The 15860-nt window shown below is 33.1% G+C and overlaps 1 protein-coding gene across 1 annotated transcript in view; it reads right to left on the bottom strand.

Annotated features, from left to right (window-relative positions):
• Positions 1 to 14653: 14653 nt before the first annotated feature.
• LOC129232399 (peptidyl-prolyl cis-trans isomerase D-like) overlaps positions 14654 to 15860 on the bottom strand; it is a 104849-nt gene continuing 103642 nt past the window's right edge. The window contains exon 11 of the mRNA XM_054866544.1: positions 14654 to 15162. Within this exon, the coding sequence (XP_054722519.1) occupies positions 15074 to 15162 (89 nt within the window). The 3' untranslated portion in view covers positions 14654 to 15073. The remainder of the gene's footprint in view (positions 15163 to 15860) is intronic.

Below are 15860 nucleotides of genomic sequence, written 5' to 3'. Positions count from 1 at the left end.
TGGTATTTATTAAGAAACCATTCATATTTTTTTAGGTATTTCCAAAAAATGCTTAGTTTTTCAAAAATTGCCGAAAATGCGCATTTTTTAAAAATGGCGGGAAAATCGGCAAAAGGTTGCCGGTTTTCTGGTTTCCCGGTTTTTTGGTTCCCGGATAAAAGGTCCTGCACTGTATTCCTTTTTTACTTGTGTTTTATATGGATAAAATTATTAGTAATTTAACAATTTTAATTCATATTAAAAGTGCCTAATTGTATTTTAAACATTGCTCAGAAAAAAAGAAAACATCTTGTGACTGTGCACCAAGTAATGCATATTATTTATTTCTGAATCATATAGCTGTAAAAGTAGCTAACAGAAGAAAAATTAGTAAAACAGCTAATGCTAAATTAACACTATCAAAATTGATCGAAAAGTAAAATGAAATATTAGATATAAATAATTAAAGAAACCTTAATTTTAAGTCTACATAATGTAATTATCTTACTACTATTATATATGCGAAAGTTTGTCTGTATGGATGTATGGATGTATGGATGTATAGATGTTTGTTACTCTTTCACGCAAAAACTACTGAACGGATTTTGATGAAACTTTACAATAATATAGCTTATGCATCAGAATAACACATAGGGTAGTTTTCGTCCCGTTATGGGGGGGCAAAACCCCCTTAGGGGAGCAATAAAATACAATTTTCGTATAAATTCTCTAATATAGGGATGAAAAAATACTTGCACATATTTACATTATATGTCCATCGAAAGCTCTGATTTTTCTGTTCAAGATGGCACCTATTCGAAATTTCTAAGTAGAATAAAAAACGAGTTATGAGCTTTTTAGTTCCATGTTCGAAGGCTTTCCTAAACTCAATACAATATTTAGTGTATCATCTCAACTCCCTGTCGATAGCGACAATTGTTGTATTGTTCACTATCTTTGCTTTTCGTGACTGTTCAAGGCTTTTCTCAAGTCAAATCTTGAAGTAAGATATTTGCACAAGATTGGCAAATAATATAGGATTTGGTTGATCATTTTCCATTTAAACGGAACTTTAATGTAATTAATGGTTTTCATTATTATTTATGCTGATTGAACACTTACTCATTATCAAATCAACCAGCGGATCGCCAAAATTTTTGAAGGAAGATTTCCGTAGCTGATGCATTTGGCAGTTTTTTTTCAACGTCGCTGTTTTTGAAGCCGAAGACTACGTCATAATGTTTTTCAGCTTTCACCATGTAAACAAAATATCGCCAATCAAAGAATCTTTAAAAAACTTTTTTTACTGTGTTAAATAATCCAGCAACTAAATTAGGCAAATCCATAAACAGCACAAAACTTCCATTAATTTTCCTCTTTGCACAATTTCAAACAATCGCCAAATTTTACTACTTATTTTTGGAAACATTTCGGATGAAACTCTTTAGCGCCATTTTATGGTGACCAAAAGTATCTCAGCACCTGACGATAATATCTTTGTAACGAAAATTAATATCATATCGTTTTACGAAGTAAGGAAAGGAGGAGGGAGCATCATCGAAGGTACCCCAAAACGATTCCCGCAAATTCTGTAAAATCGCACCAAGAGCCCACAATGATTGAAATTTCCCAAAATAACTAAAGCCCAAAATAACTATAAGGGGATTACGAGCAACTTCAATAGTTATACAGAGAAGGTTTTAGACTCCATGTTAAAAAAAAAGTATCAGCAGATTAATCTGTTTAAACATGCGAAGAATAACTTCATGTTTCGGAAATTTGTATATGCTTAAATATAGTGCTTTCGTTTCTAAATCAATACTATTTCGTTCTTTATACTTACTGCTATTTTACTTTTATGGGTTAGGAAGAAACTCGATTTTTAATCACGTCAAAAAGATGTGTTTTAAATTCTTTTACTTAAACCAGAAAACAAAAGCAAGTAACGATTTTTTCTCATAATTATTACTGACCCAGGCATCGCCGGGTATTTTTGCTAGTAATATAATAAAATAAAGAGTTATTAGAGGATGCATTTACCATTTTGAAGACTTTAGTTTGTGCTGATTGAAAATATCTGATATACATCAAAATATCAGATATTTTCGAAAATATTATGATATTTTCAAACCCTGGGAACCACACACATAGTGAAAAAATGAAATAGGTAGCAATCAAGAGCACACAAAAAGTATTTGCTCCGTTATCGAGAAGGTCTTAAAATATGCCGAAGTTTCAAAACTGCGAGAAATTGAAAGCACCAAGCGTTTTTTGCCGTCTGCACGGGAGAGAATATCCATCTGCAAAGAGCTTGGACAATGTGTTTCTTTCATTACTTATTTAATGTAGCGACTTTCATAAAATTTCGGCAGACTTGGAAGCCTCATATATGCGTCCAGAACCATGTTTTACTCTGCTTTTTCAATAACTACTGATTAATTTCCCCCCCCCCCCCCCCCCCCCGCTATTTCACTCGTGCATGATTTCCTGCCTTCCAAATCCGAAGCGGACAGTTGAAGTATTTTTACAAAAGTTATAGCATACTTGTCAACCTTCAAAGAAAGAAAAACAGGAGATTCCACTAGAGGTATAGAGGCGAATCACCAGCGACATATCTTCACAACAGAATTATTAAATTATGTTTTTAAATAACATGAATACTAAATTTAAAGTGTAATGGGGATTTTTCAAAGATGTAAGCTAATTGGTAGCAGCAAGAAAAATATGCTGCAAAGGAAAAACCAAAAAACAAGGAGTGAATTTGCTTATAGTTTCGTACATTCGCCAGTCTCTACCAAAAAAGTAGCTACAAAAATTTAATTACTAAAATCCGAAAAAAGAAAAATCAATATATAATTAAAATAAATTATAAATTAAGTAGGTATAGGGTAGCTCATGTTAAAATAACTTCAAACTTCCAAAATAGTTGAAATATATTCAAGATGCAAAAGGATTGAAATCTGCTGCCATTTTCGGCAAAGCACGTGTTTCGTTGAACATGCTAAGTGGTAAGCTTCCAAAATATTAATTTTAACAAAATGAGTTATTAACCCATTCATGCCGGTTGGTACAAAAATATACCAACCGGGAAAAAAATTATAATATATAGACATAAAATAAATAAATACTAATAAAATTATCACAGTTTATTGTTTTTTTCGAAACCGGCATTAATGGGTTAACTGGAAAAATTCTTATTCCCTGACATTGTTAGACAAGAAAAGGGCGCCATCTATTGACAAGAAAGTGAAACATTTTAATGATTGACTGATAAAAGTGCAAAAACGGGAGAAAAACGGAAAATCGGGAGCAAAAAACAGGAGTCTCCCGTTAAAAACAGTAGAGTTGGCAAGTATGTTATAGTTATCTTTCATTTTATTAACTTTTAAAATGACAGAGATTAATTTTCTGTAAATATTCACCGTACTGTGCTCAATAGACTACAGGTTGAAGCATGGGTCCAAACGGGATAATTTCAACTATCCTGCATAAAGCAGGCTCGAGGAAGGGGGCAATGTATCGTTGCGCCCTTCACAAGTTGACAAGGAACAGTGAGCTGTGAAAAAATTCCACACACCTATGTATTATGATGTCAAACCACAGAGAAGAAACAAACTGTCTCGAGGTCAGCCCCCATCTTACCAGGGCCAAGCTGTACTTGAACAAGATATATTAAACAGATCCGTTTTGAGCAAAACCATCCCAATGGATGGCGTGAAGAAACAGCTTAACGAGCCGTTCAACACTTTGATTGCTCTACCTTATGAGATAACTCACGCAACCTTTGGCTAAAGCGTATAATAGAGATACCGTCTCCAACTTGGAAATTCCTTGTTGCAGATGTACAATTGGGTACAGTAACCCCTCGTATCTCGAGAGGGTTTTTGGTGTCGACAGGTGCAATATTTCCAAAAAGGTCATGAAAACTAAGAATTTAATTAAAATGACATGTGCACCTACAAAAAGGCTATTTTTTATTACTTTACGATAGTTTCCGTAACAAAACAAGAAACAAAAGGTCCTTTTAAAGTTAAAAAAAATTCCAAAGATTTCTCTATTGTGTTATGGTGGAATACAAATCAAAAGTTGCAGCTGAAATTGCAACAAATTAAGTGCAAGGATAAGTTCTTGGCTTTTCTTGTTTTGTTCATTGATTTAAAAAAAAGAAAATACTTTCTGAGTAATCCAATCATTTTTTTCCTTATGTGATGTGAAATGTAAAGCAACACTATTTAATAAATATAACTTTTGAAAGACAAGGTGAAGAAAAAAAAGTGCTCTGTAACGCGGCGTTTACATACACACACATTAGAGTATTTCATTTTAAACCAAAACAAGCACATTGAACTTCAAAAATTTCTCTAAGATTAAAAAAAAAATCCAAATAATATTGCAAAATCTACCGAATAAATTTAACGAGTAAATCTCCAGTTAAATATTCGTACCATGCATTCTCAAAATGACAAGTGCTTCGATGAGTTTGTTTCAAACGAAAAGAATTATTCCCCCTTTCCGAGCCGACGGAATGTCGCCAACAATCGCAACTCTTCTAGTGACACAGTGGGATGTGCGAGCGGGGAGAAGAAATGGAAGTCTAATTAACAGCATAACCATTTAATCGGGGTAACAACAGAGCATTCAACATTTATTACATGATAGACTAAAAACATTCATAACAACATCTTTACATCACAGGCTTTTCATCATGGTTGGCTTGAGCTACGTCCCTCTCTCTGCATAACAACAGCTTATAAAAAATTATTTCACTTTGGACAGATCTCAATCAATTCATACACTGAATAATATATACATATCTCAGAACGTAAAGCAAAAACATCCAATGCAAACAAGAGATTTTATGGGGATGAAATGGACTGGAAATTTCACTATACAGTAGAAGACCGTTATAACGCACACCTTGGGACAAGAGCTTTTGCGTTATACTGGTTTTTGCGTTATATAGATCCTTTCACAAATTTTGAAACTAACATTCAGGGTATATCTATATATTAGCACTTCAGAATGAGTTTTATCTGCAAAGAGTATTAAAGCACTAATTATACAATTAATCATCCCCAAATATGATTCATAATCAAAAGAAAGTGAATTATCCTGCACTTCATGCTAGTTCCATGGTTTGCAAACAACTGCATTTTCAAGAGCCATCTGAGATTTTCTTTTACGTGAATACTGATTTACATTTTAAAAAGCTTTGAATTAAGATGGAAAAATGAAAAACTGTTTAAAAATTTTAATTTGCCTAACCATTTTTATGTTTGCAAAGCAAAACAAGGGGAGTTTTTAAACTACAAAACCTATTGTTTACTTTTAAAAAGTGGTGCGGTTTATAGAGAATTGCGTTATATAGGTCGGCATTATAAAGGTATTCTACTGTATTCTAAAACCACATACCATTTTGATTTTATTATCACTCTTCGCAAGGAATGGTTTTACATCCCCAAAACTACACAAATACACCCCGGTTCGAAAACAAATTCACGATGTACATGAACTGATGATGTTAATAGACACGCTTTATTGCTTTTATGGTGTGGAACTTGAGGGGAAAGTCTATCACAAGACATGACCTTGAGGATGTTACCCGCCATGCCACTTCCATTATTTGTAAGAATATAGTAACACAACCTGATAATTCAAGGACATTTCGGTTGGAAAGTTTTTTTAGATGGCGTCACATTACAATATTGCAACCCAAAAAAGTTATTCCCGTGTGGCAATTGGGAAGCTTTTGTTTATGGTGTTTTTTTTTTTTTTTTTGCCAAATTGACTTTTTCAACCTATACAGGGGTGAAAGTTTCTCACATTTTTCATCGGATATCAGTCTTTAAAAAAAAAGTGCGAGTATGAAGGAACAAGACGACCGTAATAATCAGTTAATGAGTAGAATCTCTGAAAAATTAGGACACTTTTTTTTTTGAATTATTAATACAGTAAAATCCCTCTAATGCGGACACTAACGGGACAATTTTTTTTTTTTTTGTCTGCAATAGAGAGATGTCCACAGGACAGGGGTTTAATAATGTTATTTGCATCGGAACTGGGGAATTAAAAATTGTCCGAAAAGAGGGGTGTCCGTTAGGAGGGGTATATCATCAAATTAAAGAACTGCTACTCACTACTTAATGATAAAAATTAATCATTTCTGAATAAAGTGGGATCACTTGTTATATGTATATACAGTCGAACCTGTTTATCTCGAATTTTACGAGAGAGAAGAAAAATCCGAGATATGGAGGTTTCGGGAAACAGAGGTTTTGAAAAAAGTTCTAAAAATAAGTAATTGGAGCAATGACTCGAAAGCAAAACTTTGGAAGCAATTTTACTAACCAACAATGTCCCCTTCCTCTCAGTTTTCGAATGGATATAATTGCTGGAAAACTTGCTTCTTGTACATAAAGTTTTAATTCTGGAGCATTATGTGACTGCTAATATTAAGAAAAATGGTTTTTGTCTAAAAATTCCAGTTAATAAAGATCGTCGGGGATCGAATTCAAGAAAGACAATTTAGTCGAAATTCGAGACATAGTTTTTCAGAAAATTTCATTCGAGACAAACATGGGGGAAAACATTGAATTAATACTTTATGGTACAGGGAAAATGAAAACCTTCGACATAGAAAGGTTTTCGAGATAGGCAGGTTTGAGATAAACAGGTTCGACTGTATTTCCTTGTAAGCAAAATCAACGCATTTCACCCAAAATAAACCTTAAGTTCTGTACGAATTCTCTTACTTTCTTAAAAGTTAAATTCGGAAAACGACTGCTTCTTATTCTGGCATTTTCTGTCTTGACAGCTTTTGCAACTTCCAGCCCTCTGCTGTAAACAGGGGCTATGGGAAGTCACTGTTTACCATACCAAGATAAAATTTGAAACTATCTGCAAACTCAAGTTATTTCTTTAAAATTTTCTGCAAAATAGTGTCATGCTCCTTCCGAGTGCTATTGCCACAAACAGCAAAAACGAGAAATTGTGAGCAGCAAATCGAGTATCACTGAGCAACCAGCATAGATTATATTGAGTAGTTTTTCAGGATCATTAAATTGCGACACCTCAAAATTGACAGTAAACATTTGTCCCTTTGATATTTTTTTTTTTTTGTTAAATTGAAAATCAAAGCCAATCTTTTTGAAAATGTTCTGCAAACAGCGTTTGTCTATATCAGCAATTCTCAACCAGAGTTAACGTTTAAAAAATTTCCTTTCTCAAAAAAAGAAAGCATTATAACAGAAAACAAATATCCTACATTGACATCTTTGACATGAATTTTGCGATTAATTTTTGTACTTTTCTGCGATTTATCAGCAATACTTACTACTTCTTTATAATTATTACAATAAATACTATCTTGTTTTTAACATTCAAATACATTTTGTAACAATTCTTTAACATTGAATCGGGTTTTATTTATGTATTTATTAATTACTATCATTATATTTTGTGAAAAAGAAAAATAAATCTCAGTCGTTAGCAGAATTTTTTCAATTATTTAACGGTCCTGGAGTCGAAAGTTTTTTGATATACCTCTATGTATCTCATGGCCTTTTTCTCGTTTTATGGTGGAGTACTGCGTAAAAGAATCGCAACAGAACACTCATAAAAGCAATCGTACTGGAAAATCGAGAGGAATGCCCTAACCCATTTTATTCCACTGTCCTATTTAAGGGAGGAAACCAGTTTAAACCGGTCAAATAATCCACTTTTTTATGTCATAAAATGTTGGTAAAACAATTCAGGAATGTGTTGCCAAAATTTGAGTGAAAAATTCCGATCAGTTCCGATGCTACGAGCACTTAAAGTGACTGTGGGGATTCGAAAACGTTCACATTTTTTTTTCTGACACGTTTTTCTGGAAACAACTTTTTTCCAGTGGGTGTGCATTCTAGCTCGAAGCGTTTTTGACCCATCATTCTGAAAAATTTGTGTGAATATTCTTTATTCAATTATGCTCTATATGAACCTAACTGTTTTATAATATTATTAATAAGAATATTTTCTTAATGCAAGAGGTGCGAAAAAAAAATGGTAGAAAAACATAGCATTGTAATCAAGCACCTCAAAAACATGCCATTTTCAACTTTTTCGATCACAATTAGGTTCATATTCTGAGGAAATATGTCGTTTACGAGAAAAAGAAATTGTAGTGATTACAGGCAAAAATGGTGTCTTCGGTGATGCACACCAGCAACAAGCTCTGATTGAGAACTTCCACGAACAGCAGCTTCTAACTCCACTAATAATTCTGGAGGAAAGGACTCCAAAAAATGACAAAATGTACTTCAAAAAACGAATAAAATATCCTTTAAATTAGAACAAATTCCGATCATTCCTTCCCTGTTCAAGGGCGGATCCAGAAAATGTTCAAGAAGGGGGCGGTTGTTTTTTTACTCTTTAGAACTTTAATTTCTAAAAACTTTCGAAGGAGTGTACTGAACCCCATCGCTTACCCTAATGCATTCAAAAGTGTTCTACAGCTGTGTTTTTTTTCGAAAAATATTCAGGGTGATCCTTTGAACCTGTCTCTAATGTCATCTAAGATCGTCTGAAATCGAGATTTTGGAACAAGAAACCATATAGAATGTTCTTGTACCTATCCCCAAAGTAATAAGAGAAAGGCTACGATTTCGTTTTCAAGACTTCAGATCTGGAAAAATTCCGGGAAGAGCTCCCTTTCTTCTAACACCGCCGAATATTGTGTAAAATTGCGTTTTTAGAGAACTTTAATATTGAAAATATACCTCAAAAAAGTTCCTGTATCTCGGCCCAAGGAGGGGCAATCCCCCCTCCCTTGTATCCGTCCTTGTCCCTGTTGAAACAATTCACGAAAAACACTATAAAATTTCTGCCTCCTAAGCTGGTTTCCACCCTTAAAGGACAGCTGAACCAATCTTCAAAAATAACATTCTTTTCAAATTTAAGGGGACCAGTTTAGGAGGCAGAAATTTTATAGTGGTTTTTGTGAATTTTTTCAACAGCATACTTTGCCAACCTTCGAAGGGAAAAAAACAGGAGATTTTACTAGAGGTGTATAGGTGATTCGCCATCGACATATCCTTGCTACAGAATTATTAAATTATGCTTTTAAATAACATGAATACTAAATTTAAAGTGACATGGGGATTTTTGCAGATGTAAGCAAATTTGTAGCAGCAAGAAAAAATACTGCAAAGGAAAAACTAAACAATGAGTGAATTTGGATAAAGTTCCGTACATTCTCCAGCCTCTACCAGAAAAGTAGCAAAAAAAATTTAATTACTAAAATCCGAAAAGAAAAAAAGGAAATCAATATATAATGAAAATACAATATAAAATAAGTAGGTATAGGGTAGTACACGTTAAAATAACTTCAAACATTTAAAATAATTGAAATAGTTTCAAGATGCAAAAGGATTGAAATCTGCTGCCATTTTCGGCAAAGCACGTGCTTCGTTGAACATGTAATGTGGAAAGTTTCTAAGAAATTAATTTTTACTAAATGAGTTATTGATTGGAAAAATTCCTTTTCCTTGACATTGGTAGACTAGAAAAGGGCGCCATCTAGTGAGAAGAAAGTGAAACGTTTTGATGATTGACTGAAAAAACTGAAAAACGGTAGAACATTGTAAAAAAAAAACGGGTATTCGGGAGATGGAAGCAAAAAACGGGAGTCTCCCGTTAAAAACAGTAGAGTTGGCAAGTATGCAACAGGGAAGGAATGAATGATCAGAATTTGTTTCCAACTTAACGGATATTTTATTCAAGTCATTTCCACCAGAAATAGAAGAGTTAGAAGCTGATGTCCGTGGATGGTCACCATCAGAGCTCGCTGGTGTGCATTCCTGAAGTCACGATTTTTTCTGTAATCATCACAATTTTTTTCTATCGTTAACAACGTGTTTCTACCATAGGCGTGTGCGCAGTGGCTTCAGAAATGGGAGTACCACTGCACCAGGAGGTTGAAATTGAGCTTGAAAAGACTCCCATACTTGCTCGCTCAAGGGGTCACAGTACCTTTCAAACATTTTTTACTAAATTTAAGTAAATTTTATATATTTTTTGAAACTACAGTAGAAGACCATTATAACGCCGACCTGTATAACGCAATTCTCTATAAACTGCACTACTTTTCAGAAGTAAACAATAGGTTTTGAAGTTTAAAAAATCCCTCTGTTTTGCTTTGCAAAAATAAAAATGGTTAGGCAAATTAAATTTTGAAAGTTTTTCATCTTTCCATTTTATTTCAAAGCTTTTAAATTGAAAATGAGTACTCATAGTAAACAGAAAATACCAGATGGCTCTTGAAAATGCAGCTGTTATGCAAACCATGAAGGTAGCAGAAGTGCAGGATTTTGATTGTGTAACATATTTGTGAATAACTAATTGTAATATGGGTGCTTTAATACTCACTACAGATAAAACTCATTCTGAAGTGCTAATATATAGATGAATTCTGAATGTTAGTTTTAAAATTTGTGAAATGATCCATATAACGCAAAAACCTGTATAACGCAAAAGCTCTGGTCCCAAGGTGTGCGTTATAACGGTCTTCTACTGTATAACATGCATACTTATTTCTTAATCAATAATTTATTTTCAAAATTTAAAAATATTGCCTACTTTTTTTAAAATTCAAAAAATTGAAGAAAAATCTTAATTTTTTCAAATTCCTAAGGCTTCTTTATTTTTGCACTAATTAAAAATATTTTTTTTGCTAAACGATCACTATAATCATCTCAAAATCTGTGCATTCATTTGCTTATGAGTTGATTAGAAATTTTTTTGTGATTAATTATGTAAAAAATTAAAGTTTTCTTTTTAAAAAAATTGGTTTTTAAAGGTTTAATATGCTCTAAACACTTGAGTCATTTATAAAATGCTTATCCAATGCACAGTTTTGTCAAATAGGTTTTCCCAATTGCAAAAAGTATTACTTTAAAGCTGTATCTTTAATAGAAAAAAAAATCCTTAGGGATTCTAATGACATGAAAACACAAAAAAACCATCATCGAGAAAAAGCAGTTTAAAGTTTCTCTTTTGCATAAGAACACATAGCGAGCACGGCCTAAAACCACTCATAAATTTTTAAATATTTGAACTAAAGCAATGAAATGTTTTCCTTGCTTTAGTTCAAATATTTAAAAATTTATGAGTGGTTTTAGGCCGTGCTCGCTATGTGTTCTTATGCAAAAGAGAAACTTTAAACTGCTTTTTCTCGATGATGGTATTTTTGTGTTTTCATGTCATTAGAATCCCTAAGGATTTTTTTTTCTATTAAAAATACAGCTTTAAAGTAATACTTTTTGCAATTGGGATCTTGTGTTCAGAATAGTTTTTAGTTTTGAAATAAGCAATAAAAAATTTTTTGATCGTTTCATCATTTTTGAGGTACAGTAGCCCCTAAAGGAACATTTTCAAATATTGCGAGTAAAAAATCATTTCTAAAGCGTATGAGGTAAGAAATCAATGAACCTAGAAATGTAAAATTTTAGCCACTTTCGTGTTAACTTTCATTTGTATGTGCTAATGGGGGTACAACTAAAATTTCTACAGAATATAAACCTAATTCTGGTTAAAAGAAATAAAATATTTCTCGCTTTTGAGGCGTTTGATCACAAAATTCACGTTTTCTACCATTTTTGTTCCCCGCATTAAAAAAACATCTTTAATAATAACATCCTCCCAGAATGAGGTTCACATAGAGTGTCATTGAATGAAGAACATTCACACAAAATTAGAACGATTGGCCAATAACATTTTTCGCTAAAATGCACACCAGTTGAAAAACGCGTTGCGAACATTTTCCAATCTTCAGAGTTTTTTAAGTGCTCATAGCATCGCAACTGAACGTTATTTTGAATTAAAATTTTGGCAACCTATTTTTTGAATTATTCAAGAATAGAATTTAGTAGAACTATTCAGAATAGTTCTACTAACATTTTATGACATTTAAAAAAAATGGATTTTTTGACCCATTTAGTTTCGTGGTCTAAGGACCCTTAACCTTCAAAATGTTCGATTTTCTGGAAAAAATATATGTGATGCCTAATTTAATTCTGAACAATTTGATACCTTATTTATCACCATACGCAAAAAACTTTTCAAGTTATCGAAAAAATTCATAAACTTTTCCCATAGAGATTTATGTTTACAGCAGCTGTTTAAGCCTCTTTGTCTCAGGTTGCGTTTTATCAGGTTTCTTGTTTTGCGTGCATGATATTTCAGAAAGTTTTTTATATATTTCTGTGAAACTTTTTGTGCATGCTTGTCCGGTTTGGTTTTATGATCTGAACCTAAATTTATTTATTTTTTAAAAATTATTATTTTCTTTTTTAAATTTTATAAGTTTATATCAAAATTTCCCAAAATTTTTTTTTAATATGAACTTTTATTTTTAGTTAAAATTTAGGTTCAGATCATAAAAATAAACCAGACAAACATGCATGAAAAGTTTTACGGAAATACATAAGAAACTTTCTAAGATATCATGCGCGCAAAACGAGAAATCGGCACTAGAGAAAAAGAGGCTTAAACAACTGCTGTAAACATAAATCTCTACGGGGAAAGTTTCCGCATTTCCAGGATAACTTGAAAAGTTTTTTACGTATGGTAATAAATAAGGTATCAAATTGTTCAGAATTAAATTATGCATAACATATTTTTTCCAGAAAATTGAAAATTTTGAAGGTTAAGGGTCCTTAGACCCCTTAAGAACAATTAATAAATAGGGATAAAATGGGTTAAAATGAAATTCTAAACTAATGTTGAGACCTGTTTTCAGTTGATACTGTTATTTTTATAATTTGAACATTATGCTATGGTGATGAGCTCATCGGCATGGCCCCCACTTGTTCGGAGGTATCATAGCAAGATTGGGCTTGGAATGAACAAAAAAAGTACACGGCCAAAAAATTAAAAAAAAAAAAAAAATTATTACATACTTGCCAACCTTCGAAGAAAAAAAAACAAGAGATTCCACTAGAGGTATATAGGCGAATCACCACCGACATATCTTCTTAACAGAATTATTAAATTATGCTTTTAAATAACATGAATACTAAATTTAAAGTGAAATGGGGATTTTTCACAGATGTAAGCTGATTGGTAGCAGCAAGAAAAATATACTGCAAAGGAAAAACCAAAAAACAAGGAGTGAATTTGCTTAAAGTTTCGCACATTCGCCAGTCTCTACCAGAAAAGTAGCTACCAAAATTTAATTCCTAAAATCCGAAAGAAAAAAAAATCAATATATAATGAAAATAATATATATAATAAGTAGGTATAGGGTAGCACATGCTAAAATAACTTCAAACTTCCAGAATAATTGAAATATATTCAAGATGCAAAAGGATTGAAATCTGCTGCCATTTTCGGCAAAGCACGTGCTCTTCTGAACATGCAATGTGGAAAGCTTCCAAAAAATTAATTTTTACTAAATCAGTTGTTGATTGGAAAAATGCTTACTCCCTGACATTGGTAGACTAGAAAAAGGCGCCATCTATTGAGAAGAAAGTGAAACTTTTTGATGATTGACTGAAAAAACTACAAAAACGGGAGAAAATCGTAAAAAATGGGAAATCGGAAGATGGAAGTAAAAAACGGGAGCCTCCCGTTAAAAACAGTAGAGTTGGCAAGTATGTAAAATGCTTCGTTTTTAATTAAATTTCAGAGTGGGAAAAAAGAGTAACAGTCAGGGGGGAAAGGGTTACAAAGAGTGCTGACGAGACTGAACTGAAAAAATGCGAGATGACATTTAGTCTCCAATGCCATCATCCATGGCCGCCAAGATTAACACTAGAATTACAGGAGGGGTCACTTTGACCCCAATCAAACATTTTTTGCCAACTACTCCTCTGTATTTCCGTAATTAATTCTTACTTGGCTTTTCTGAAAGAATCGTGCTGCATAATAATAAAAAGTTTTCAAGAAAATTGTAATTCTTTTAGACTCAAACCAAAGGGTTACAACTAAAATTGTGGGTAGGTGTCTTTTTGACCCTTTTGAGAAAAAAGAACTACAAATACATTTATTGAAGCTGAAACAGAGCAGAAACTCAAAAATGTCTCTTAGAACATATTTTAAGCACCTGAAGCATTTATAGTGTATTTGTACATAAAAGGAACCATCTGCGGCTAGCTTCTGAAATGCAACTGAAACAGCGCTGGTTTTTTTTTTGAAGGGCATTTTCAACTTTTTTTAAAATATTTTATTATGTACCCTGAAAACCTCTATATTCTTAAAATAACCTGCATTTTTTACAAATATGTTTATTTTAAACTAATTTTTAAAAACATTTAACATTACATGGAAAACTGTGCAGATTTCTTCTCAGGGGTCAAAATGATCCTTACCGTATTTCTAGCTATAAAAAGATCGCTGCAATTCTAGCGTTAAAATCGGGGAAACGAATGCTTAAAATTAGGGGGCTTAGCACATGAATTAATTTATCGTCGAAAGGTTACGAGTAAAAGGGATTTTTTAGATTAATATAAATCTAGATTAATATATTATATCTGTTAAGATTTGGTTTTTGTTAATACCACAGGACTTAATTTTTTGAAACTGAAATTACTGTTTTTACATTTTTGAATTAAAAAAAAAAACCTATAACATTTAGGCTTGAACAAGAAAATTTAAAAATTGGCATTAATTTTTCATCCCTTACAATCGATGACAGACATTCCTTGCAGCAAGTAAAGATTAAGATTGTTTAGAGAAAAAAATAGAATAGTTTTGTGGCATTTTTTAGGAGATAGAAGTTTCAAAAAGAGGGAAAGTAACACGTCGATCGAACACGTATCCTTTCCATACTCCTGTACGAAAAGGTTCTGCAATGGGGATCATTTCGGCACAGGGATTTTTTTTTCCGAAACCCAGATCGCCGAAGAATCCCCTTTTTGGGGAATTTCGTTGTCCCGATGAAAATTCGGGAGACTTCACTTCATCCGGGAGTTCAAGAAAAGGGGTCCCATCCACATTGAACGTTTCTGCTTTATCTGCACAAACAGACGGAAATCCGGCCCTAAAGAGTCCATGCTCGATTGTGCTCTCGGGAGAATCTCCCCACAGGAGTGAAGGGGGGTGAGGGGTGAATCCGACTTCACATGAAGTATTTCGCATACGCTTTCCTTTCCCTGGCTTTGTAGGCTTGCATTTCTCCCCGCACTGCAGCCAGCTCTGCGAGGACAGCTGAAAAAGGAAAAAAAAAGGATTCAATAAACACACGCTCAAAGTAGCTCCACTATTTCATCCCTAGAAATGGGAATTCAACTCTAAGATAAATAAATACCATTGTGCTGAATAGTAAAGTAAGAAATTGATAGACATCTGTAAACGATATTTAACCGTGTTCTCATTCCTAATGTAATGTGATATAAAATTTACTTTATTCAAATTAGATTAACTTCTCAACTCTTTCGGCACGTGTAAAGTTTCAGTTTTAGGTTGGCATCCTTTGATGCCCAATCCTATGCAAATGAGGCAAGTATAAATAGTGAACGATTCCAATCGTTCTCTCTCTCTTTTCTTTTGTGTTCGTCAGCCTCTTGTGTTAGGTCCGGTAGGTTTTGTGGAGTTGCGAACTCCACCTCCGCTTATGGCCAGGGTTTATTCTTATAAACTTATTTTTGTTAGTTTATTTATTTTAGTTTCTATGGACCAATACATTTTTGGTAAGATTTTAAACAAGTTTCCAATGTTCATTTCTTCACATTAACATTTGATTCTGCATCTTCCACTGTGTGGTATTATCTCTGCTTGTATGAGCATGTAACATTGTTGACTGACTTACGGAATTTAGCCTTTCGGCTTTTCGTTCAAACATCGTAAGTTATCAGAAATAACGTCAAAATGCGCAAGGCACGTGTTTCGGCGTTACGAGGAACGCC

Source organism: Uloborus diversus, unplaced genomic scaffold (assembly GCF_026930045.1).
Source record: "Uloborus diversus isolate 005 unplaced genomic scaffold, Udiv.v.3.1 scaffold_12, whole genome shotgun sequence".
Taxonomy (NCBI): Eukaryota; Metazoa; Arthropoda; class Arachnida; order Araneae; family Uloboridae; genus Uloborus; species Uloborus diversus.
This window is presented reverse-complemented; position numbering and strand designations above follow the sequence as displayed.